Below are 24,254 nucleotides of genomic sequence, written 5' to 3' on the forward strand. Positions count from 1 at the left end.
GCCGCACTTCTCTCTGCAGAGTCGGGGCTGCGGCTTATCAACCCCCCGGGCTCGGAGGGCAGGGAGAGTACACGGGGAAGGATGTGCTCGGCTGGGGGGTGGAAGCCGTTCTGCCGTGGAGCGGGGGCGGGTGTGGGGGAGGATCTGCCCGGGGCGGGGTGGGGAGCGGGTCCGCGGAGAGTGAGGCCTGCGCGGGGGGGGGGGGGGTAGGGGGGTGCTAGTCTGAGGTCTGGGAAGGGCGCGGGTGGTGGGAGGTTACTGCCGGCGGAGGCTACCCCGGGAGAGCCCGCAGCCGCTCTTTTCCCGCTCTGTCCCCCGCCTGGCGGCCGCTGCCGACCTAACGCTGCGAAGTTGGGGAAGGAGCAGTCCGGCCCAGGGCAAGGTAGACTCTGGCCCGAGCGCCCACCGGAGCACCCACGCCCGCGACAGCCCCGGGGCCTCTCCGCACCTCCCGCGCGGTGGCCTCTCCCAGCGCTGGGGCCACCGGCAGCGTGTCAACCTAGACAGCCCCTCGGGTTTCCTTTCTGGAATTTTTCTCTAGGCCCTTCGGTCAGGTTCCCTGGAGGTTCTGCTTTGTCCCGTCTGTCTTCTCCCCGGAAATCTCGGAGCGTCGTCTGATCTCAGTCCGTTGCCCCGGACTCTTCACGCCCACAGTAAGGAGTCGAGTGGTGCCCAGGGGGTCTGTCTTCTCTAATCCCTGGGCCCCATTCTCTTTTCCATCCTATTTCCCTACAGAAAACTGTTGCTTTCTACCCTCCCAACTCTGCCTGAGGGAGTCCTCAAGAAGCTCATGATAAAGCTGAAGCCTATGGAAGCGACACAGATGTTTTACCGATTGCGGCGACTCTTGTTCAGAAAACATTAGTTGAGCATTCCTGTAATTCAGGCGCTGCTCCGGGTAGCCAGCACTCAGCCACGCCCCATGCAGAGCGCTTCCCCACGCTGGAAGCTGCGCTGCGCCGGGGCTGGGCTAGGCCGCCCTGGTTCTGCCTACATCGGACCCATAGAACTTTTGATACCTAAGGAAAGAGCATTTGCCCCTGGGTGAGCAGCATGAAGAAGATCAGTAGCCACACGAATGCTGAGTGTATTCTGGGAGCTAATTAGATGGCGTCCTACAGTAGCAGAGAAGTAGAAAATTGGGATGGGGATAGAAATTGGCACCCAGCTACGGCTATGGAGAGAGTGCTACATTCCAGGGAGTGTTCTCTGATAAGCAGGGCTCATTCCTTACTAGTAGAAGGTCTCTCGCATATTTTGGAGAGATTATATTCTATTCTGTGAAATTTACTGGACTGACGCTTGATCTTCTCTAAAATGTAACAGGGGTCAGAAAACCCAGTTACTATCAGGAGGCTCTTCGTTGAAGCTGCAACACCACCCCCCCCCCCCGCCCCCGGGTCTGTCGTGGGTCCTGGTCCTGCCTTCCAGTGAGGCCACTTCTGTGCTGCTCACCCACCTCTGCAGGCAAGGCCTCACTCAGCTCCCACCTTCTTCTCTGCCTCCAGGATGTCTGACTTCAGTTCTGTCCTCTCTTGTTTAGCATGCTGACCTTTTTGTTGAGACCTGTGAGCATCCTGTACCTGTCTTCAGGGTTATTGGTAACAGCTCAGTTTGGAGGAGACTTCTCACCCAGGTATGTTGGAGAAGGGTTGGGAAGTTCTCTTTGCACTGGAGGCATGCCTAGGGCCCTTGAAGGAAAGGCCTTTTGGATTTGCCCAAACTGTGTGCCACATGGTAACATCTTGAGGACTTCATACACCTTCTTTGTCCTTGCAGGATGAATCAAGTTTCCCTGACTCCCTCCCACATAATAAATCGCAATGTGGGTCTGAAAGTTGAAGGCTCAAGCTTCACACTTGATGGCTTTCCTTTCCTGATCATAGCAGGTACTATTCACTATTTCCGGGTGCCCAGGGAGTACTGGAGGGACCGCTTGCTGAAGCTGAAGGCTTGTGGCTTCAACACTGTGACCACGTGAGTGTTGGCATCTAAGTAATTAGTTCAAGAATTTGTAGTCTTAATTTCTAGTTTTGAGACTTTATTAGACCAGTATAAGGGTTGACCCTTTTTGTATTTTCTTCATTATTCTTAGGATGTCTGAGTCTCCACTTGTTATCTCCAGAATATCCATTCTGTGGATAGAGCCTGCTCTGCTTGCTCTGAAAGGGCTCCCTTTAAACAGACTGTGGCCTGCATGTAAAAGTCTAACTTTCAAAGGCATTGGTCAGTACAGATGGATGTAGGTCAGTGGTCCCTAACTACTGAAGGAATTCAGGCACAGAGAAGTCTCTCTCCTCCTTGGATATCTTCACTTGCTATAGGAGTGATGAATCCTAGGATAGAATTCTGTTCCAGAAACCTTGGTCTTTGAGGATAGATTTCACGGAGAATCAGGCATGGCGAGTAACAAAATTATCCTCATTCTACAAGCTGAAATTAACAAAAATTAGTAATTTCTTTCTAGGCTTCAAAGCTTGGAAAGTACTTATCCATTACTGTTTTGATATCAGTTTTAGCTGTATTCTCCTTTTCAGTGTTTTGATTTTTAAGATGTAGGTTTAGAAGAAAAAATATTTGAGTGGAATTTGATTTGGTGAATGATGGAAGTGATATTTATTTATTTTTAAAAAATTTTTTATTTTTTAATAAACATATAATATATTATTAGCCCCAGGGGTACAGGTCTGTGAATCACCAGGTTTACACACTTCACAGCACTCACCACAGCACATACCATAACCCCACCACCCTTTCCCGAACCCCTTCCCCCAGCAACCCTCAGTTTGTTTTGTGAGATTAGGAGTCTCTTATGGTTTGTCTCCCTCCTGATCCCATCTTGCTTCATTTATTCTTTTCCTACCCCCCAAGCCCCCTGCATTGCATCTCCACTTCCTCATATCAGGGAGATCATATGATAGTTGTCTTTCTCCTATTGATTTATTTCGCTAAGCGTAATACCCTCTAGTTCCATCCCCATAGTCCTAAATGGCAGGATTTCATTTCTTTTGATGGCTGCATAGTATTCCATTGTGTATATATGTGTATATATATATATATATATATATATATATATATATCTCACATGGAAGTGATATTTAAAAGCATTTACCCTGGAAAGAACCTAGATGTCAATCATCAAATGAATGTATAAAGAAGATGTGGTATATATACACAATGGAATACTATGCAGCCATCAAAAGAAATGAAATCTTGCCATTTGTGACAACGTGGATGGAACTAGAGCATATCATGCTTAGTGAAATAAGTCAATCGGAGAAAGACAACTATCCTATGATCTCCCTGATATGAGGAAGTGGTGATGCAACATGGGGGCATAAGGAATTAGGAGAAGAATACATGAAACAAGATGGGATTGGGAGAGAGACAAACCATAAGTGACTCTCAATCTCAAAAAACAAACTGAGGGTTGCTGGGGGGAGGGGGGTTGGGAGAAGGGGAGTGGGGTTATGGACATTGGGGAGGGTAGGTGCTTTGGTGAAGTGTGTAAACCTGGCGATTCACAGACCTGTACCCCTGGGGATAAAAATATATTATATGTTTATAAAAAATAAAAAATAAAAAATTTAAAAAAAAGCATTTACCCTCTAAACTGTCATAATGCTTTTTACACATCACATCAAATATTTCTTTTCTTTTCATATATACATTCTTTTTAAAGGGTTTTAGGTTTACAGCAAAATTAAGCATAAAGTGTAGGTTGTTAATTAACAGTGGCCACTGAGAGTTTTTATTATGAATGGTGTTGAATTTTGTCAATACTTGGATCCTGTCTTCATTTCCTATAACATTAATATCGTAATTTTCTTCCTGAAACATACATTTGCCAGATATGGAATTTGTGTGATACTATGTGATATAATGAGAAATATATATTCAGTCTTCATTCCCAGTTCTGCTACACAGCTCCTAGAATACTTGGACTTTCCTGAGTGAAAATGATCAGAAGAGCATTTTTTGTTACTCATAACAAGACTTTTTCAAGCATGTTCGAATTTATGTTAATGAAGTAACTTTTAGAAAGCCTCTCAGGATGAGGAAGAACTGGTTGCCAGGGAACTAAACTGCGTGATTGGAGAGTTTGAACTTTCAGCATCTGCCCCTACCAACTCTGACATCTAGAGAGGGGAGAGGGGCCAAAGGTTGAGTTACCAATAACCAATGATTTAATCAACTATTCCTACATAATGAAGTCTCCATAAAACCCAACTGACAGAGAGATTGGCAAGCTTCCACGTTGGTGAGCACACTGAAGTGCTGGAAGTGTAGTGTGCCCAGAGCAGGCATGGAAGCTCCATTTACCTTTCCTATACTTTTTCCTATGCATCTCTTCTATCTGTTCCTGAGTTGTATCCTTTATAATAAACTGATAAAGCTAAGTGTTGCCCAGAGTTTTTTGAGCAGTTCTAACAAATTATCAAACTCGGAGAGGGGGCCATAGGAACCCCTAATTTGTAGGCTGTTGATCAGAAATACAGGTGATAACCTGGGACTGGTATCTGAAATGGAAGAGTGAGGGGAACATTATGTGGGACTGAGCCCTTAACCTGTGGGGTTGTGCCAACTGAAGGCAATTAGTGTTAGAATTGAGTTAAATTGTAGGACACTTGGTTGGTACTGCTAGGAATTGGAGAATTGCTTGGAGTGGAAAAACCTACATATCTGGTGTCAGAACTATTGTGAGACAAAAATGAGACAAATTTTCCTTGAAACTGGCAATTTTTGTAGCACTTAAAAAAAATATTGTGCCACTTCCTTCTGGCCTCCGTAGAATAGGGTTATATTCCATGTCTCATAATTGACTATACTTCCAAGTGGGATTCCTCCCTAAGTAGAGCATCATTTCTCTCTGTCTGCTTCCAAATTTTTTCTTTTCTTTTTAGTTGTCTGTCTGTCTTCTTTTTTTCTTCCTTCCTTCCTTCCTTCCTTCCTTCCTTCCTTCCTTCCTTCCTTCCTCTCTCTCTCTCTTTCTTTCTTTCTTTCATGTTTCCATTAAAAAAAGACTTTAATTTTTAGAGTAAGTAGTTTTAGGTTCAAACAAAATTAAGAAGAAGGCACAGAGATTTTCCATATCACACCAGCACCTGCCAGTGCCAGGACTTCCCTCATTGTCAAAATCTCTCATCAGAGTGGTCAACAAACCTACACTGACACATCAGCAATCACCCAAAGTCCATGGTTTACAGTGTAGTTTACTTTTGGTGTTACATATTGTATGGGTTTGGACAAATATATAATGACACATATCCACCATTAATAACACCATAGAAAATAGTTTCACTGTCCTAAAAGTCCTGTGCTCCACCGTTCATCTTCCTTCTCCACTAACTCCTGGCCACCATTGATCTTTTTACTGTCTCCATAGTTTTGCTTTTCACAAAATGTCATGTAGTTGGAATCATACAGTATGTGGCCTTTTCAGATTGACTTCTTTCATACAGTAATATGCATTTAATTTTCCTCTTGCATATACTTTCATGGTTTGATCAGTTACTTTTTCAGTGATGAATGATTTTCCATTGTGTGGCTGTATCATGTTTACTTATCCATTTACCTATTGAAGGACATCCTGCTTGCTTCTGAGTTTGGGCAATTATGAATAAAGCTGCGTGTCTATGTGCAGGTTTTTGTGTGGCCATGTTATCAACTCATTTGGGTATATACTTAAGATTATATGATAAAAATAGATTTAGTATTATAAGAAACTGCCAAACTGTCTTCCAAACTGGCTATATCATTTTTCATTTTTAGAAAAGATTTTATTCATTTATTTGACAGACAGAGGTCACAAGTAGGCAGAGAGGCAGGCAGAGAGAAAGGAGGAAGAGGCTCCCCACTGAGCAGGGAGCATGACGCGGGTCTCGATCCCAGGACCCTGGGATCAGGACTTGAGCCAAAGGCTGAGCAGAAGGCAGAGGGTTTAACCCACTGAGCCACCCAGGCACCCCTCATTTTGCATTCTTATTATAAGTGACAGAATACATAAAAAAGAGAGTTCCTATTGCCTCATAGCCTTGGGAGCAATTGGTGGTGTTATTGTTATAGATTTTGGACATTCTAATAGGTGTGTAGTGGTATCCTCATTCTTTTTTTCTTTTTAAAATTTTATTTATTTATTTGACAGAGAGAGATCACAAGTAGACAGAGAGGCAGGCAGAGAGAGAGGGAAGCAGGTGCCCTGCTGAGCAGAGAGCCCGATGCAGGGCTTGATCCCAGGACCTTGAGATCATGACCTGAGCTGAAGGCAGAGGCTTAACCCACTGAGCCACCCAGGCGCCCTGTGGCATTTCATTCCTATTTTAAAATGCGATACCCTAATGAGATAACATGTTGAGCATTTTTTCACATGCCCATTTTCCATTTGTATAGGTTTTTGATGAGTTGTCTGTTCAGATCTTTTATACATTTTACTTGCATGTTATTTTATTGTTGAGCTTCAAGAGTTTTGTATATTTTAGATAATAGATCTTTATGAGATAAATCTTTGGCAAGGGTTTTTCTCCCAGTCTGTGGCTTGTCTTCTTATTGTCTTGACAATGTCTTTTGCATAGCATGTTTTAAATTTTTAACAAGGTTCAACTTAATTATGTCATGCAATGTGCTTTTAGTGTTGTACCTAAAAAGTCATTGCCAAACCCAAGGTTATCTAGATTTTCTTCTATATTATCTTCTAGGAGGTTTATAATTTCATACTTTACATTTAAGTCTATGATCTATTTTTAGTTCATTTTCATGAAGGTTATAAAATCTGTATCTACATCATTTTTTGGTGTGTGCATTTCTTGGTTGTCCTGTTGTTGCAGCACCATTTTTTAAAAAGACTTCTTTTTTCTCTTTACTGTATTGTTTTTGCTCCTTTGTCAAAAATAAGTGGACTGTAATGTTTGGATATATTTCTACACTCACTATTCTGTTTCCCTGATCTACTTGTCTGTTCTTTCATCAGTGCCACACTTTGTAAAAATTTTTTTTTATTTGTATAAACATATATTGTATTTTTATCCCCAGGGGTACAGGTATGTGAATCGCCAGGTTTATACACTTCACAGCACTCAGCATAGCACATACCCTCCCAATGTCCATAACCCCACCCCCCCAAACCCCCTCCCCCCAGCAATCCTCAATTTGTTTTGTGAGATTAAGAGTCACTTATGGTTTGTCGCCCTCCCAATCCCATCTTGTTTCATTCATTCTTCGGCTACCCCCTTAATCCCCCATGTTGCATCTCTACTTCCTCATATCAGGGAGATCATATGATAGTTGTCTTTCTCTGATTGACTTATTTCACGAAACATGATACCCTCTAGTTCCATCCACATCATCGCATATGGCAGGATTTCATTTCTTTTGATGGCTGCATAGTATTCCATTGTGTATATATACCACATCTTCTTTATCCATTTATCTGTTGATGGACATCTAGTTCTTTCCATAGTTTGGCTATTGTGGACATTGCTGCTATAAACATTCGGGTGCACGTGCCCCTTCAGATCACTATGTTTGTATCATTAGGGTAAATACCCAGTAGTGCAACTGCTGGGTTGTAGGGTAGTTCTATTTTCAATATTTTGAGGAACCTTCAAGCTGTTTTCCAGAGTGGTTGCACCAGCTTGCATTCCCACCAACGGTGTAGGAGGGTTCCCCTTTCTCCACATCCTTGCCAGCATCTGTCATTTCCTGACTTGTTATTTTATCCATTCTGACTGGTGTGAGGTGATACCTCATTGTGGTTTTAATTTGTATTTCCTTGATGCCGAGTGATGTGGAGCACTTTTTCATGTGTCTGTTGGCCATCTGGATGTTTTCTTTGCAGAAATGTCTGTTCATGTCTTCTGTCCATTTCTTGATTGGATTATTTGTTCTTTGGGTGTTGAGTTTGCTAAGTTCTTTATAGATTTTGGACACTAGTCCTTTATTTGATATGTCGTTTGCAAATATCTTCTCCCATTCTGTCAGTTGTCTTTTGGTTTTGTTAACCAAAACCTTTTGCTGTGCAAAAGCTTTTGATCTTGATAAAATCCCAATAGTTCATTTTTGTCCTTGCTTTCTTTGCTTTTGGCAATGTTCCTAGGAAGATATTGCTGCAGCTGAGGTCAAAGAGGTAGCTGCCTGTGTTCTCCTCAAGGATTTAGATGGATTCCTTTCTCACATTGAGGTCCTTTATTCATTTTTAGTCTATTTTCATGTGTGGCATAAGGAAATAGTCCAATTTCATTTTTCTGCATGTGGCTGTCTAATTTTCCCAACACCATTTATTGAAGAGGCTGTCTGTTTTCCATTGGACATTCTTTCCTGCTTTGTCGAAGATTAGTTGACCATAGAGTTGAGGGTCTATTTCTGGGCTCTCTATTCTGTTCCATTGATCTATGTGTCTGTTTTTGTGCCAGTACCATGCTGTCTTGATGATGACAGCTTTGTAATAGAGCTTGAAGTCCGGAATTGTGATGCCACCAACTTTGGTTTTCTTTTTCAACATTCCTTTGGCTATTCGAGGTCTTTTCTGGTTCCATATAAATTTTAGGGTTATTTGTTCCATTTCCTTGAAAAAAAAAAAAAGGAAGGTATTTTGATAGGAATTGTATTAAATGTGTAGATTGCTTTAGGTAGCATAGACATTTTCACAATATTTGTTCTTCCAATCCAGGAGCATGGAACATTTTTCCATTTCTTTGTGTCTTCCTCAGTTTCTTTCATGAGTACTTTATATAAGAATCTATAGTTTTCTATAGATTCTTAGCCTCTTTGGCTAGGTTTATTCCTAGGTATCTTATAGTTTTGGGTGCAATTGTAAATGGGATTGACTCCTTAATTTCTCTTTCTTCTGTCTTGTTGTTGGTGTAGCGAAATGCAACTGATTTCTGTGCATTGATTTTATATTCTGACACTTTACTGAATTCCTGTACAAGTTCTAGCAGTTTTGGAGTGGAGTCTTTTGGGTTTTCCGCATATAGTATCATATCATCTGCAAAGAGTGATAGTTTGACTTCTTCTTTGCCAATTTGGATGCCTTTCATTTCCTTTTGTTGTCTAATTGCTGAGGCTAGGACTTCTAGTACTATGTTGAATAGCAGTGGTGATAATGGACATCCCTGCCGCATTCCTGACCTTAGCGGAAAAGCTTTCAGTTTTTCTCCATTGAGAATGATATTTGCGGTGGGTTTTTCATAGATGGCTTTGATGATATTGAGGTATGTGCCCTCTATCCCTTCACTTTGAAGAGTTTTGATCAGGAAGGGATGCTGTACTTTGTCAAATGCTTTTTCAGCATCTATTGAGAGTATCATATGGTTCTTGTTCTTTCTTTTATTAATGTGTTGTATCACATTGATTGATTTGTGGATGTTGAACCAACCTTGCAGCCCTGGAATAAATCCCACTTGGTTGTGGTTAATAATCCTTTTAATGTACTGTTGAATTCCATTGGCCAGTATTTTGGTGAGAATTTTCACATCTGTGTTCATCAGGGATATTGGTCTGTAGTTCTCTTTTTTGGTGGGATCCTTGTCTGGTTTTGGGATCAAGGTGATGCTGGCCTCATAAAATGAGTTTGGAAGTTTTCCTTCCATTTCTATTTTTTGTAACAGTTTCAGGAGAATAGAAATTAGTTCTTCTTTAAATGTTTGGTAGAATTCCCCCGGGAAGCCGTCTGGCCCTGAGCTTTTGTTTGTTTGGAGATTTTTGATGACTGTTTCAATCTCCTTACTGGTTATGGGTCTATTCAGGCTTTCTATTTCTTCCTGGTTCAGTTGTGGTAGTTTATATGTCTCTAGGAATGCATCCATTTTTTCCAGATTGTCAAATTTGTTGGCGTAGAGTTGCTCATAGTATGTTCTTATAATTGTTTGTATTTCTTTGGTGTTCGTTGTGATTTCTCCTCTTTCATTCATGACTTTATTTATTTGGGTCCTTTCTCTTTTGTTTTTGATAAGTCTGGCCAGGGGTTTATCAATCTTATTAATTCTTTCAACGAACCAGCTCCTAGTTTCTATGATTCTGTTCTATTGTTTTTTTGGTTTCTATTTCATTGATTTCTGCTCTGATCTTTATGATTTCTCTTCTCCTGCTGGGTTTAGGGTTTCTTTCTTGTTCTTTCTCCAGCTCCTTTAGGTGTAGGGTTAGGTTGTGTGCTTGAGACCTTTCTTGTTTCTTGAGAAAGGCTTGAACCACTATATATTTTCCTCTCAGGACTGCCTTTGCTGTGTCCCACAGATTTTGAACCGTTGTGTTTTCAATATCATTTGTTTCCATGAATTTTTTAAATTCTTCTTTAATTTCCTGGTTGATCCATTCATTCTTTAGAAGGATGCTATTTAGTCTCCATGTATTTGGGTTCTTTCCAAATTTCCTCTTGTGATTGAGTTCTAGCTTCAGACATTGTGGTCTGAAAATATGCAGGGATTGATCCCAATCTTTTGATATCAGCTGAGACCTGATTTAGGACCCAGGATGTGATCTATTCTGGAGAATGTTCTATGTGCACTGGATAAGAATATGTATTATGTTACTTTGGGATGAAATATTCTGAATATATCTGTGATTTCCATCTGGTCCAATGTGTCATTTAAGGCCTTTTTTTCCTTGTTGATCTTTTGCTTGGATGATGTGTCCATTTCAGTGAGGGGAGTGTTAAAGTCCCCTACTATTATTGTATTATTGTTGATGAGTTTCTTTGATTTTGTTATTAATTGGTTTATATAGTTGTCTGCTCCCACGTTAGGGGCATAGATATTTAAAATTGTTAGATCTTCTTGTTGGACAGATCCTTTGAGTATGATATAATGTCCTTCCTCATCTCTTATTATAGTGTTTGGCTTAAAATCTAATTGATCTAATATAAGGATTGCCACCCCTGCTTTCTTCTGATGTCCATTAGCATGGTAAATTGTTTTTCACCCCCCTCACTTTAAATCTGGAGGTGCTTCGGGTCTGAAATGAGTTTCTTGTAGGCAACATATAGATTTTTTTTTTTTAATCCATTCTGATACCCTGTGTCTTGATTGGGGCATTTAGCCCATTCACATTCTCGGTAACTATTGAGAGATATGAATTAAGTGCCATTGTATTGCCTGTAAGGTGACTGTTACTGTATATTGTCTCTGTTCCTTTCTGATCTACTACTTTTAGGCTCTATCTTTACTTAGAGGACCCCTTTCAATATTTCCTGTAGAGCTGGCTTGGTGTTTGCAAATTCTTTCAGTTTTTGTTTGTCTTGGAAGCTTTTTATCTCTCCTTCGATTTTCAATGATAGCCTAGCTGGATATAGTATTCTTGGCTGCATGTTTTTCTCGTTTAGTGCTCTGAATATATCATGCCAGTTCTTTCTGGCCTGCCAGGTCTCTGTGGATAAGTCTGCTGCCAATCTAATATTTTTACCATTGTATGTTACAGACTTCTTTTCCCGGGCTGCTTTCAGGATTTTCTCTTTGTCACTAAGACTTGTAAATTTTACTATTAGGTGATGGGGTGTGGACCTATTCTTGTTGATTTTGAGGGTGTTCTCTGTGCCTCCTGGATTTTGATGCTTGTTCCCTTTGCCATATTGGGGAAATTCTCCCCAATAATTCTTGCCAATATACCTTCTGCTCCCCTCTGTCTTTCTTCTTCTTCTAGAATCCCAATTATTCTAATGTTGTTTCGTCTTATGGTGTCACTTATCTCTCAAATTCTCCCCTTGTGGTCCAGTAGTTGTTTGTCCCTCTTTTGCTCAGCTTCTTTATTCTCTGTCATTTGGTCTTCTATCACTAATTCTTTCTTCTGCCTCATTTATCCTAGCAGTGAGAGCCTCCGTTTTTGATTGCACCTCATTAATAGCTTTTTAAATTTCAACTTCGTTAGATTTTAGTTCTTTTATTTCTGCAGAAAGGGCTTTTATATCTCGCGAGAGGGTTTCCCTAATATCTTCCATGCCTTTTTCGAGCCCAGCTAGAACCTTGAGAATCGTCAGTCTGAACTCTAGATCTGACATATTACCAATGTCTGTATTGATTAGGTCCCTAGCCTTTGGTGCTGCCTCTTGTTCTTTTTTTTTTTTTTTTGTGGTGAATTTTTCCTCCTTGTCATTTTGTCCAGATAAGAGTATATGTAGGAGCAAGTAAAATACTAAAAAGGGTGTCAAAGACCCAGGAAAATATGCTTTAACCAAATCAGAAGAGACCCGAAATCATGGGCGGGAGAAAGGAGATTAAAAAGAGGTTCGGGAAAAAAAAAAAAAAAGAAACAATTAAAAAAAGAAAACGAATAAAGAAAAATATAAAAAAGAAATATATATATATATATATATATATATATATATATATATATATTAGATAAACTAGGTAAAAATGTTAAAAAAAAGAAAAGGGTAAAAGTTTATAAAAGAAATTTAGCAGAAGAAAAAGAAATTGAAGAAAAAACCCAACACAAATTAAATTAACTGCAAGAGTAATGAATCATGGGGAGAAAGCCATGAGTTCAGTGCTTTGCTTTCTCCTCTGGAATTCCGCTGCTCTTCTTGGTATTGAACCTGCACTCCTTGGTAGGTGAACTAGGTCCTGGCTGGATTTCTTGTTGATCTTCTGGTGGAGGGCCCTGTTGTAGTGATTCGCAAGTGTCTTTGCCCCAGTCAGAATTGCAGTGCTTTTACCATGGGCCAAACTGAGTAATCTGCTCAGGATCGCTTTTGGGAGCCTTTTCCCTGAACACTTTCCATAGAGTTCTGGAGGACGGGAATGAAAATGGTGGCCTCCTAGTCTCCAGCCCAGAGGAGCCGAGAGCTCGGGGCCCCACTCCTCAGTGCACTCTCAGAGATGGGAGTTATTGGGCGCTTTTCTCTGAGAGTGCACTGAGGAGTGGGGCCCCGAGCTCTCTGGCCGCACTCCGAGCTCACCCAGGCTGCAACCGGTTCAAGGTAACCCTGAGCTGAGAGCTCACTCCTCGGCTCTGACTCTGTAGCCAGCTTCCCCATTCTAATACCTGTAAGCTCTGTGACACAGACACCCCTGATCCTTCTGTGACCCTGCGGGACCTGGGGCCACGCTGATCCTGTGTGGGCGTCACCCTGGTTTAGCGTCTAGAGTGATGTCCCTCAGCGGAACAGACTTTTAAAAGTTCCGATTTTGTGCTCCATTGCTCCACCTCTTGCTGGGAGCTGGCAACCCCCCTTCCCTCGGTCTATCTTCCCGTCGCTTTGGATTCGCTTCTCCGCCACTCCTTTCAGAAAGTGGTTGATTTTCTGTTTTTAGAATTGCTGTTCTTCTTCTCTTCGATCTCCCGTTGGATTTATAGGTGTTTGCAATGTTTAGATAAGCTATCTAGCTGATCTCCTGCTACCTGAGGTGGCCTCAGCCTACTATTTCTCCGCCATCTTGACTCCTCCCCTTCAGTGCCACACTATCTTGATTGCTGTAGCTTTATGGTGAGTTTTGAAGTTGAATAGTGTTATCTGTCCAGTGGTTCATTGCTCTTATGTAGGAAAATGATTAACTTTTGTATATTAACCTTGTTTTCTGAAATCTTGCTATTGATCACTTAGTAGTTCCAAGAGGGTTTTTTTTTTCCTTTGGTCTTTTGAATTTTTTTTCAGATATTTTATTTATTTATATATTTGTCAGCGAGAGAGTGAGAGAGAGAGCATGTGCCCAAGCAGGGGAGTGGCAGGCAGAGGAAAAAGGAGACTCCTATTGAGCAAGGAGCTGGATGTAGGACTTGATCCAGAACTCTGGGATCATGATCTGAGCCAGAGACAGCTATTCAACTGACTGAGCCACACAGGCATTCCTCTTTTTAGTTTTTTAATAGACAATGCCACTAGTGAACAAAGAAGCTTTCATGTTTGTCTTCCCAATCTGTATGCTTTTTATCTAATTTCTTATTTTATTGCATTAACTAGGCTTTCTGGTACAATGTTGAAAAGACCAGAGATGGGAGAAACTTCTGTTTTGTTCTTTTTTTTTTTTTAATTTTATTTATTTATTTGACAGAGAGATAGAGATGCCAAGTAGTTGGGGGGGGAGAAGCAGGCTCCACATTGAGCAGAGAGCCAGATGTGGGGCTCGATTCCAGGACCCTGAGACCATGACCTGAGCTGAAGGCAGAGGCTTAACCCACTGAGCCACCCAGGCGCCCAAGCTTCTGGTTTCTTATGATTAAGTTTGTTGTTAGCTATAGGTTTGTTATAGCTATTCTTTATGAAGTTGAGGGAGTTCTCTTTTCCTAGTTTACTGAGAATTTTTTGTCACGAATGGGTGTTGGATTTTCTCTATAGATGCTTTTTGTGCATCTATAGGTAAAATTATGTGAGTATTTTCTTCCTTAGCCTGTTGATGTGATGTATTGTATTAATAATTTTTCAATTTGAGTCTTCAGTTGACTGGATGAGCCCTATCCCATTACAGAGGGCAATCCATGCTACTCAGTCTACCAGTTCAAATGTTAATCTCTTCCAGAAACACTTATATACTGTTTGGCCAAGTGCTGGAGCACCTGATTGCCCAGTCAAGTCAACATGTAGGATTAACCATTACATCAGCTGTCTCTCATTCTAGTTTTTGGGACAGCAGTTTTCCCTGTGACCTGTCTTCTCTGATGGATAAGTGAGTTGTTGCTTTTCAAAGCTTCCAGCTTTTCAGCTTTGTTCTTATTGTGAGGATGGAAGTGACAGCTTTGAAGCTCTTTACCTCTTGGATCAGAAAGCAAAAGTCTTTTTGATGCCTTCTGTAACTTAATGAAAAACTTGCTCACTTTTTCTTGTTTTCCTCATTAAAAGGTTTGGCCGAAATTACCTACTACCTTAATGGTAGTAAATATTCTCAATTCCTTTTTTCCCTGTTCTTCTTCATTTAGTTTTATTTTAAAGTAATATTTGATTAAATCTTAACATTTGGATTATAAGAGTTTAGCTCGATGAATTTTGGTAAAGTGAACATACTTCTGTAACCAACCCCCAAAGCTTTGTAGTACACCAATATCTCAGAAGCTCTACCACTCTCCTTACAGTCATGACCTTCCACCAAAAGATAACTACTACTCATTATTCTTGGCCTGTTTTTGAGTTATTGTACTTTTCTTCTAAGAAAGGGAGCCTGATGCGGGGCTCCATCCCAGGACGCCGGGATCATGACCTGAGCCAAAGGCAGAGGGTTTAACCCACTGAGCCACCCAGGCGCCCCTCTTCTATAATTTCTAATTTAATAAAATTTTATACTTTTATTCAAATAAGCAATTTCTATTTTTTAATAAAATTTTCCATCAACTAGAGTTTGAAATTCCTTTGTAAACAATTTTGGCATTATATTCTAAAAGTTATTTTAATATCTTTTGCCATATTCTATTTCTCTTCAATTTCCAATTTATCATGCATTATTTTCATTATTTTCCTGTTTTATAGATCATTTTTTAGCTTTATTGAGGTATAACTGACAAATTAAATTGTAATTGATAATTAATTAGCTAATTAATTAATTTGAATAGCATAGTGTAATTAATGTTCCCCCTTTTGGCGACAATCTGGAGGTTATCTGGTACTTTGGTATAGAAAGGATTTGGTCCCATATCTTACTGGCTTAAGACACTGAAAGGCAAATAAAGTTGGTAGTTCAGACGTCCGTGGTCTGGAGTGGAGTAGGAGGTGGATAGGGTAATAATTTAAGATAAATGAGCAGAACTTGGATGTGGGCTCCACTTCTTGTTCACAGAGGTAGTTTGTCCTGGGTAGGTGCTGGGGCAGCTGAAGGCACGTTTTACTCCTCAGGCTGGGTAAATGTTGATGGGTGGTTTCATCTGCTCAGTCTGCCAGCTCATTGCTCCAGAACCACAGCTGGAACTTTCTCTGGGTCCTTTCCACAGAGTTTCTGGTGTGGATGACTCTCTTGTTGATGTGGATGATAAAGTCTCCACAGTGGTGCCAGGGGTGGCCTTAACTGAGTTGGTGCGGACCATGTTGGGGCCTTCCTAGATGATGGCATTATAGACCATGATCATTATAGGGCCAAGCTCCTGTAGCTGTGGAGGGCCTGGTAGAAGGGTTCCTCTGCAGACTATAGGTCATAGTAGTACTCAGCAAAGATGCTCTCTGGAACCTGCAGCATCTTTTATTTATTTATTTTTTTAAAGATTTTATTTATTTACTGGAGAGAGAGAGAATGAGCATGAGAGGGGAGAGGGTCAGAAGGAGAAACAGACTCCACACTGAGCAGAGAGCCCGATGTGGGACTCGATCCCAGGACTCCAGGATCATGACCAGGGCGGAAGGCAGTTGCTTAACCAACTGAGCCACCCAGGCGCCCTGGAACCTGCAGCATCTTTATCCCCAGCTTGAAACCTCTCCTCTCAAAGTCCCGGTCCTTTCCCTGATGAGTTACTTTCACACTCCATGTGGCTTCACTCTGACCAAAGTCCACTCTCAGGTCCAGGAGAACCCTCCTGAACTGAGGTGCACGAGTAGGCTCAGCCTGGGCAGTTGCGTCACACATATGCCCCATAGTGGAATGCTCCTGAAGAGGCCACCTTGCCACTGGCTGAACACTGTGAGTAATATTCTTCTTGATGTCAGAGTCCCCCTTCCCCCAAAGGGAGCAACTGTAATATATTTAAAGTATACCAGGTGATGATTTAATATATGTACACATTGTGAAAGAATTCCAACCTATAATCTACTTAACACATCCGTGATTTACATATTTATCTTTGTTTGTTTGTTCTGGTGAGAACACTTAATTCCTACTTCCTTAACAAATTCAGTTGCACAATATAGTATTATCAATTATAGTTACCATGTTATACATTAGATCCACAGACTTTATTCATCTTATAATTGAAAGTTTATATCCTTGTACCAATCTCTCCCCATTTCCCCTTACCCTCAGGCCCTGGAAGGCACCACCATATTTTGTTTCTGTGAGTTAATTTTTTTTAAAAAAGATTTTATTTATTTATTTATTTGTTTATTTAATATTTTCTTTTCTTTCTTTTTTTTTTTTGTGGTCTGTGTATTTTAAAATTTAATTTAATTTATTTTTTTTCAGTGTTCCAAAATTCATTGTTTATACACCACACTCAGTCCATGTAATATGTGCTCCCCTTAATACCCACCACCAGGCTCACCCCATTTTATTTATTTATTTGAGAGAGAGAGAGAGATTGAGAGAATGAGTGGAAGGAGGGGCAGAGGGAGAGGCAGACTCCCTGCTGAGTTTAGACCCCCCCCAACAATGTGGGACTCTATCCCAGGACCCTGGGATCATGATCTGAGCCAAAGGCAGATGCTTAACTGAGTGAGCCACCCAGGTGCCCCTTTTGTTTGTTTGTTTGTTTTTGTTTGCTTTTTAAAGGTTTTTTTTTTTTTTTAAAGATTCCACATATAAGTGATATCATCTAGTATTTGTCCTTTGCTGTCTTTTCTTTCACTTAGCATAATGCCCTCCAGAGTGATTTAAATTGTCACAAGTGACAGGGCTTTCCTTCCTTTTTTTTTTTTAAGGCTAAAACATATTCCTGTATATGTGCATGTGTTTGTGTTTCACATTTTCTCAATCCATTTATCTGTCATCAGACACTTAGGTTGTTTCTATACCTTGGTTAGTGTGAATAATGCCACTATGAGCATGGGAGTACAGATATTTCTTTGAGGTAATGATTTTATTTCCTTTGGCTGTATACCAATTTGAAATAGGATTGAATCATATGATAGTTCTATTTTTAATTTTTGGAGGAAACTCCATACTGTTTTCCATGGTGGCTGAACCAACTTATACTTCCACCAACAGTGCTTTAAGTATTCCTTTTTTTCCACATCCTTACCAACCTTTGTTATATCTTGTCTTTTTGATGATAGACATCCTAATAGCTGTGAGGTAATATCTCATTGTGGTTTTGATTTGCATTTTTCTGATGATTGGGGATGTTGAATATCCTTTCATATACATGTTGTACATTTATACATCTTTGGAAAAAATGCTTACTTATACAGTTTCTTTGTCCATTTTTAAATTGGATTATTTGTTTTTTGCTCTTGAGTTGTGTGGGTTTCTTGTATATTTTGGATGTTAACCTCTAATCAGCTTTTGCAAATTTCATTAGATTTGCAGGTTTGTAAATATATTCTTCCATTCCTTAGATTGCCTTTTCATCCTGTTGCTGGTTTCTATAACTGTGTAGACCTTTTAGTTTGAAGTAGTCCATCTTGTTTATTTTTGGTTTTATTGCCTAGGCTTTTGGAGTCAAATTCAAAAAATCATTGCCAAGATTGATGTCAAGGAGCTTACCTTTGTTTTTTTCCCAGCACTTCTAAACATTTAGGTCTGTAATCTATTTTGAGTTAGTTTTTGTGTGGTGTGAGATAGAGGGCTAGTTCATTAATTTGCATATGGCTCTCTAGCTTTTCCAACACCATTTAAGAGACTCTTCTTACCTCATTGTATATTATTGACTGTTTTGTCATAAATTAATTGACTATATGGGCATGGGTTTATTTCTGGACTCTCTATACTGTTCCATTGACCTATATGTCTGTTTTTATGCCAATTCTATACTGTTGCAATTACTACAGCTTTATAATATAATTTGACATCAGGAATTGTGATGCCTCCAGCTTTGTTCTTTCTCAAGATTACTTTGGCTATTCAGTGTCTTTTGTAGTTTCAAACAAATTTTAGTTTTTTTTTTTTAATTTCTGTGAAAAAAGCTGTTGTAGCTTTGATAGAGATTTCACTGAATCTGTAGATTCTTTTGGTTGGTATGGGCATTTTAACAATATTAATTCTTCCAATCCTAGAGTATGGAATATCTTTCCATTTTTTTTAAAGATTTTATTTATTTATTTGACAAAGAAAGAGATCACAAGTAAGCAGAGAGACAGGCAGAGAGAGAGAAAGGGAAGCAGGCTCCTTGCTGAGTAGAAAGCCCAATGAGGGGCTCAATCCCAGGACCCTGAGATCGTGACCTGAGTCTAAGGCAGCAGCTTAACCCACAGAGCCACCCAGGTGCCCCTATCTTTCCAGATAATCATGTTGTTTAATTTCTACATATTTGTGAATTTTCCAGTTCTTTTTTTCTCAAAATTGATTTCTATTTTTCAGACCATTATGGCAGAAAAGATACTTGGAATGATTTCATTTTTCTTGAATTTATTAAGACTTGGTTTATGGCCTAATATGTGATCTATCCTAGAGAATGCTCCATGTGCACTTGAGAAGAATGTGTGTTCTCTGCTGCTATTGGATAGAGTGTTCTATATTTGTCAAATAGGCTCATTTGGTCTAATGTGTAGTTCAAGTCCAGTGTTTCCTTATTGGTTTTATGTCTGGATGATGTACTTATTGGTTTTATGTCTGGATGATCTACCTGATGATCTACCTGTTGTTGAATTAAATCATTTTTTAAGGATCCTGAATTCATTTCCAAAGTTTTTATATAAAGTTATATATCTAAATTCTTAAATTCCTAATTTGCTCTCTGTTTTTTTTTTAATATATAAAGCTATCACTATAGAGTCTTAAAACTCGTATTTCCATTTTACTCTTCTTACCTTTGTACTATATTGTGTCATAGGTTTTGTTATGAACTACAGAATTCATGATACATTATTATTTTTCTGCTTTGAACAGCTAGTTATATTTGAAAGGAATTTAAAGTGATAAATATCTTTTTTATTTACCACATATTTATCATTTTTAGTGCTCTTCAAGACCTTTGTATAGATTATAATTTCCATGTTGTATTTCCTTCTGTGGAAGGACTTCCTTTGACATTTCTTGTAGTGGAAGTCTGTTAGTAATGAATTCTTTTAGCTTTTGTTTTCTTGAAAGTTGATTTTTTCATCTTCTATTTTGAGGGATAATTTCACTGAGTATAGGTAGAATTCTAGGTTGACATGGTTTAATTTTGTTTTCATTTTTTAAGTTCAGTATCTTAAAATGTTTCTTCATTTTCTCCTGACCTGCACATTATCTGATGACAAATCTGCTTCTTATCACACCTCCCCTTTGTTTGCATTTAAGATTTTCTCTCTTTCTTTGGTTTTTAACAATTTGATTCTAATTTGCTCGGGTGTAGATTTTTTTTCCTAAATTCTGCTTGTGATTCACTGAAATTCTTGAATCATGTAGGTTTATAGATTTCATTAAATGGTAAAATTGTGGCTCTATTTCAACTACTATTTTTGCCTCCCCGCTTTTTTCCCCGGAGTGCAATTCCATGTATGGTAGACTTCTTGGTGAGAAAGTATAGGTCACTGATCCTGTATTCATTTTTATTTTTAGTTTTCCTTTTTTCTACTTTCCATTTTGGATAGTTTCTTTTGTTCTGACCATTTATTCTGTTGTATGTACTCTGTTATTAGTCTCAGCCAATGTGTTTTTAATCTCTGCTATTAATAGTATCAAGTATTTTTTATTGCAGATGCTATTTTTTAAAATTTAGAAGTTCCATGTGAGTCTTTTTAGTATCTTCTATTTTTCTCCTTATCATGGTTATGCATTCCATTACTTATTAAAGGTATGGTACATACTTGTTATACCTTTTTAGTATTTTATTTTTCTGCTCCTTTCATCCTATATGTCCTTTCTGGGATTGTTTCTATTGCTTGATTTTTTTTTTTCTGCTTTGTGTCACATTTTTCCGATTTTGCATTCCTAGTAGTTTTCTTAATGTATCCCAAGTATTGTGAATCTTGTTTTGTTGTTTGCTGGATTTCATTTTATTCATTCAAAAGTTCTATAAACTTTTCAGCTCTTGCTGGTTTCCATTTTATGGCTAATGGGTTTTTCTTTTTTGCTATTATAGATATGGATTTAAATTTTCATATATTTTCATTAGTATTAAAAAAAAGAAATTTGTGGTTCCACCTCAGAGGGTGTTACATATATATTTATCTACCTGAAGTTCAGCATCAAGGAACGCTATTGGTTGCTTGGATCTGCACTGGGGATTTGAAGGATGAAAATTTTTTTTTAAGGTTTTGTTATTTATTTGACAGAGAGAGACACAGTGAGAAAGGGAACACAAACAGGGGGAGTGGAAGAGGAGAAGCAGGCTTCCTGCCGAGCAGGGGTCTCCATGCAGGGCTCAATGTGGGGCTCATCCCAGGACCCTGGGATCATGAACTGAGCAGAAGGCAGATGTTTAATGACTGAGCCACACAGGCTCCCCTGAAGGAGTAAATTTTTAAGCTAATACAAAGTTCACTCACACACAGAGTCTTGGCTATTGAAATCTTCAATTTCCTTCACAGTAGAGATAGGCCAGGTGCTATATTAAAACTGGAGGAATCAATATGGAATAAGGTCAAATAAGGTAAAATATTTTTATATTTCTCTTTTTTCCACTGCAGGCATATTCCCTGGAACCTTCACGAGCCAAGAAAAGGCTGGTTTTATCTTACTGCAAACCTGGATCTCACGTATGTCTTAGTGCTGTGGTTGCTTCTTTCCATGGATTGAAGACAGGGGCTAGACTCTGGGATCAGATGAATAAATGCACCTTACTTTCTGTTTGGGAAATGATCAGGAAGCTCTGATAATTCTTTTCCCTCGTTTGAAGCCCTCTTGAGCAGTGAATCTGTTATTTGCAATAGAGTGTAGAGCTTAGTGTTTTTGGTGTATTTTATTTACAGTGTGGTTTAGGAAGTCTGCATCTTAAGTGCTGCAGTTTTAATCTATTATGAAGAACCTGCTGTCTCAGTTATAAGAGGATATTTCTGGGTGATAGTTTACAAGATTTCTAGTATATAGCACAGAGTATACATGGTCCCCAACTTACAGCGTTTTGACTTACAATGTTTTGACTTTACGATGGTATGAAAGTGATATTCATTTAGTAGAAACTGTACTTCAAATTTTGAAGTTTGGTCTTTTTTCAGGCTAACAATATGTTGTACTATACACTTTTATGATACTGAACAGCACCGGCTAACAATAGTTCCCAGTCAGCCTTGCAATCATGAGGGTAGACAGTGATACACTTACAACCAATCTGTACCTATACAACCATTCTGTTTTTTCATTTTGAGCTTAGTAGTCAGTAAATTATAGGAGATATTCAACACTTAAAAAGGCTTTGTGTTAGATGATTTTGCCCAGCTGTAGGCTAATGTAAATGTTCTGAGCACATTGTAGAGTAAGTTAAACTAAGCTATGATATTCAGCAGGTTAAGTGTATTAAATGCATTTTTTTACTTACAATATTTTCAACTGATGATGGGTTTGTTAGAAAGCAACCCAATAGTAGTAAAATACATGTAGCAAATCTTCAGGAAGATCTATAATTGTTTATTCAAAAATATGTATTAGCTATCTGCTAGAGTTTAGACATTGTCTTTGGTGCAGGGATAGACAGATAATACTCTTTGTACTCTTAAGACTAAAGATTCCCTATAGAGAAGGAGACAAATATTATACTAAAACCACACAACCCAATTTATGGGAACAGATCAGGAAAGGTAACAGTGAAGTTATAGCTAAAGTAATTAAAATGTTGAGTAGGAGATTGCTAGAGGGGACTGAGTGGAATTTTAGGAAGAAGGTCCAGCAAGGGCAAAGTCAGAGATGTGAGAGAACATTTTTAAGTTACTTAAGGTGATGTTAGCTGCTATAACAAGTAAGCTTCAATGTCTTTAACAATAAAGATTTTTTTCATTTAAGTAAAATCTAAAATAGGTATTCCTGGTAAGCATTATGTCTCTTTTCCAAGAAATAATTGAAAGATTCAGGATCTTTCTATATGTGACTTCACCATCTTCTTCATATAGCTTCCAGGCTGCTACACTGCATCAAGTCAGCAGTGGAAGAGAGAGAAGGAAGAATCTTTTTAGGAAATCAGAACACATTGCTTGTGTTCACATTCTGTTGGCTTGAAGTCAGTCACATAGCAACACCACCTCAATGCATGCGAGGCTGGGATATGCAGTTGAGCTGTATGCCCAGGAAGAAAAGGGAATGACTTTGGTGATTAACCTTCTGCCATACATTCTATTTTCTGGGAACTGCAGATAATGCTGTCTGGTTCTCCTATTAGTTTAACTAGAGATAATGCCAAAAAATGAAGCTGAATAGATAGTAGTAGATAGTAGAACACAGCTTGCCTTTATATTTACTATGCTTCACCATTTGGAATCTTTTCTGAAGTCATTGGGAGTCATTTGAAGAATTTTAATTTGGAAAGTTTGTATGTACATTTAGAAAGATTGTACCAGCAGTATTTTAAAGAGGCAGTATAATAATATAGTAGTTGATATTTCATTTCTGGAAGCTCTCTGATTGTACTTTTAGTTCTTCCATTTTCTGAGAATATGACCTGTAGGAAGCTCCAACTTATTTAAGCTTTTATTTCAAGCTTTATTTAAGCTTTTTATTTCATTGTAAAATGGAGATGATATTGATACTTATCTCACTGAACTGTGAAATAAAATAATAGTCTTAAAGAAGGCTATAGTGCCAGATGCTGATACAAGGTAAAAATTAATTTTTACCTTGTATCCTATTTTTGTTGTTGATGATGATTATTGATGGGACTGGAGAAGCACTGGAAGAAGGTAAGAAGAAGGAAGGAAAGCAGTCAGAAAACCACTGTCATAACTCAGGTGTGAAATAATTAGTGCTTTAATAAATGTAGTGGTACTAGAAATTAAGAGGAGTTTCATATTTGAAAACATTAAGTTGGAGGAATAAACATGATTTGGTGACTGACTGAAAGTAGGAGACATAGAAGAAGGAGGAACAAGGTTTGTAAGAATCTGCCTTAGCATGGCTTTCTTGCATGGTGGAGGCAGATGTATGGGGAGGAGTAGTCTTCTGGACTTGTTTTCTAGAAACATAAATGAGCCCCTTTGTAAGTGAGTGTAGGGCTCCATGTCTCTCTGGTTCATGCCACCTACAAAGACTTTTGTAGACCAGGCTGGGAGTTCCACCCATTCTAACCTCAGAAGAGAACTCAGTGATTCCAGTCTCAGCCTGAATAATAAATGATCCTTATTGCTTCGCTTCCCAGGACTTTTATATCCATGGCTTCGGAGGCAGAGCTGTGGGTAATTCTGTGTCCAGGTCCTTATATCGGTAGCGACTTAGACCTTGGAGGCTTACCCAGGTAAGTTCCTCTCTGAGGCCCCTGACCATGACTCCATATGGGCCCCTAGTACATACAAATGCAAGTTAGAGCAAAGGGTTTTGCTGGTTTTCTGTGTACATTTTTAACCTATACTATTTTCCTATTTAATGACATAGAAAATAAACTTCGATTTATTGGGATTTTGTAGTATTTTTTTT

General features: G+C 39.1%; 1 protein-coding gene across 3 annotated transcripts in view; it reads left to right on the plus strand.

The window, feature by feature from the left end:
• The first annotated feature begins 242 nt into the window (after window positions 1-242).
• Window positions 243-24,254, plus strand: part of LOC131838881 (beta-galactosidase-1-like protein 2) — a 74,418-nt gene continuing 50,406 nt past the window's right edge. The window contains exons 1-6 of one of the 3 annotated variants that reach the window (XM_059185654.1): window positions 243-382; window positions 542-653; window positions 1,544-1,636; window positions 1,780-1,977; window positions 21,326-21,394; window positions 23,980-24,075. In XM_059185654.1, the coding sequence (XP_059041637.1) occupies window positions 1,545-1,636; window positions 1,780-1,977; window positions 21,326-21,394; window positions 23,980-24,075 (455 nt within the window). In that variant the 5' untranslated portion in view covers window positions 243-382; window positions 542-653; window position 1,544. Of the gene's footprint in view, window positions 654-1,418; window positions 1,637-1,779; window positions 1,978-21,325; window positions 21,395-23,979; window positions 24,076-24,254 lie in introns of those variants that run through there. The other 2 variants (XM_059185671.1, XM_059185662.1) reach the window with 2 other exon arrangements.

Source organism: Mustela lutreola, chromosome 1 (assembly GCF_030435805.1).
Source record: "Mustela lutreola isolate mMusLut2 chromosome 1, mMusLut2.pri, whole genome shotgun sequence".
Taxonomy (NCBI): domain Eukaryota; kingdom Metazoa; phylum Chordata; class Mammalia; order Carnivora; family Mustelidae; genus Mustela; species Mustela lutreola.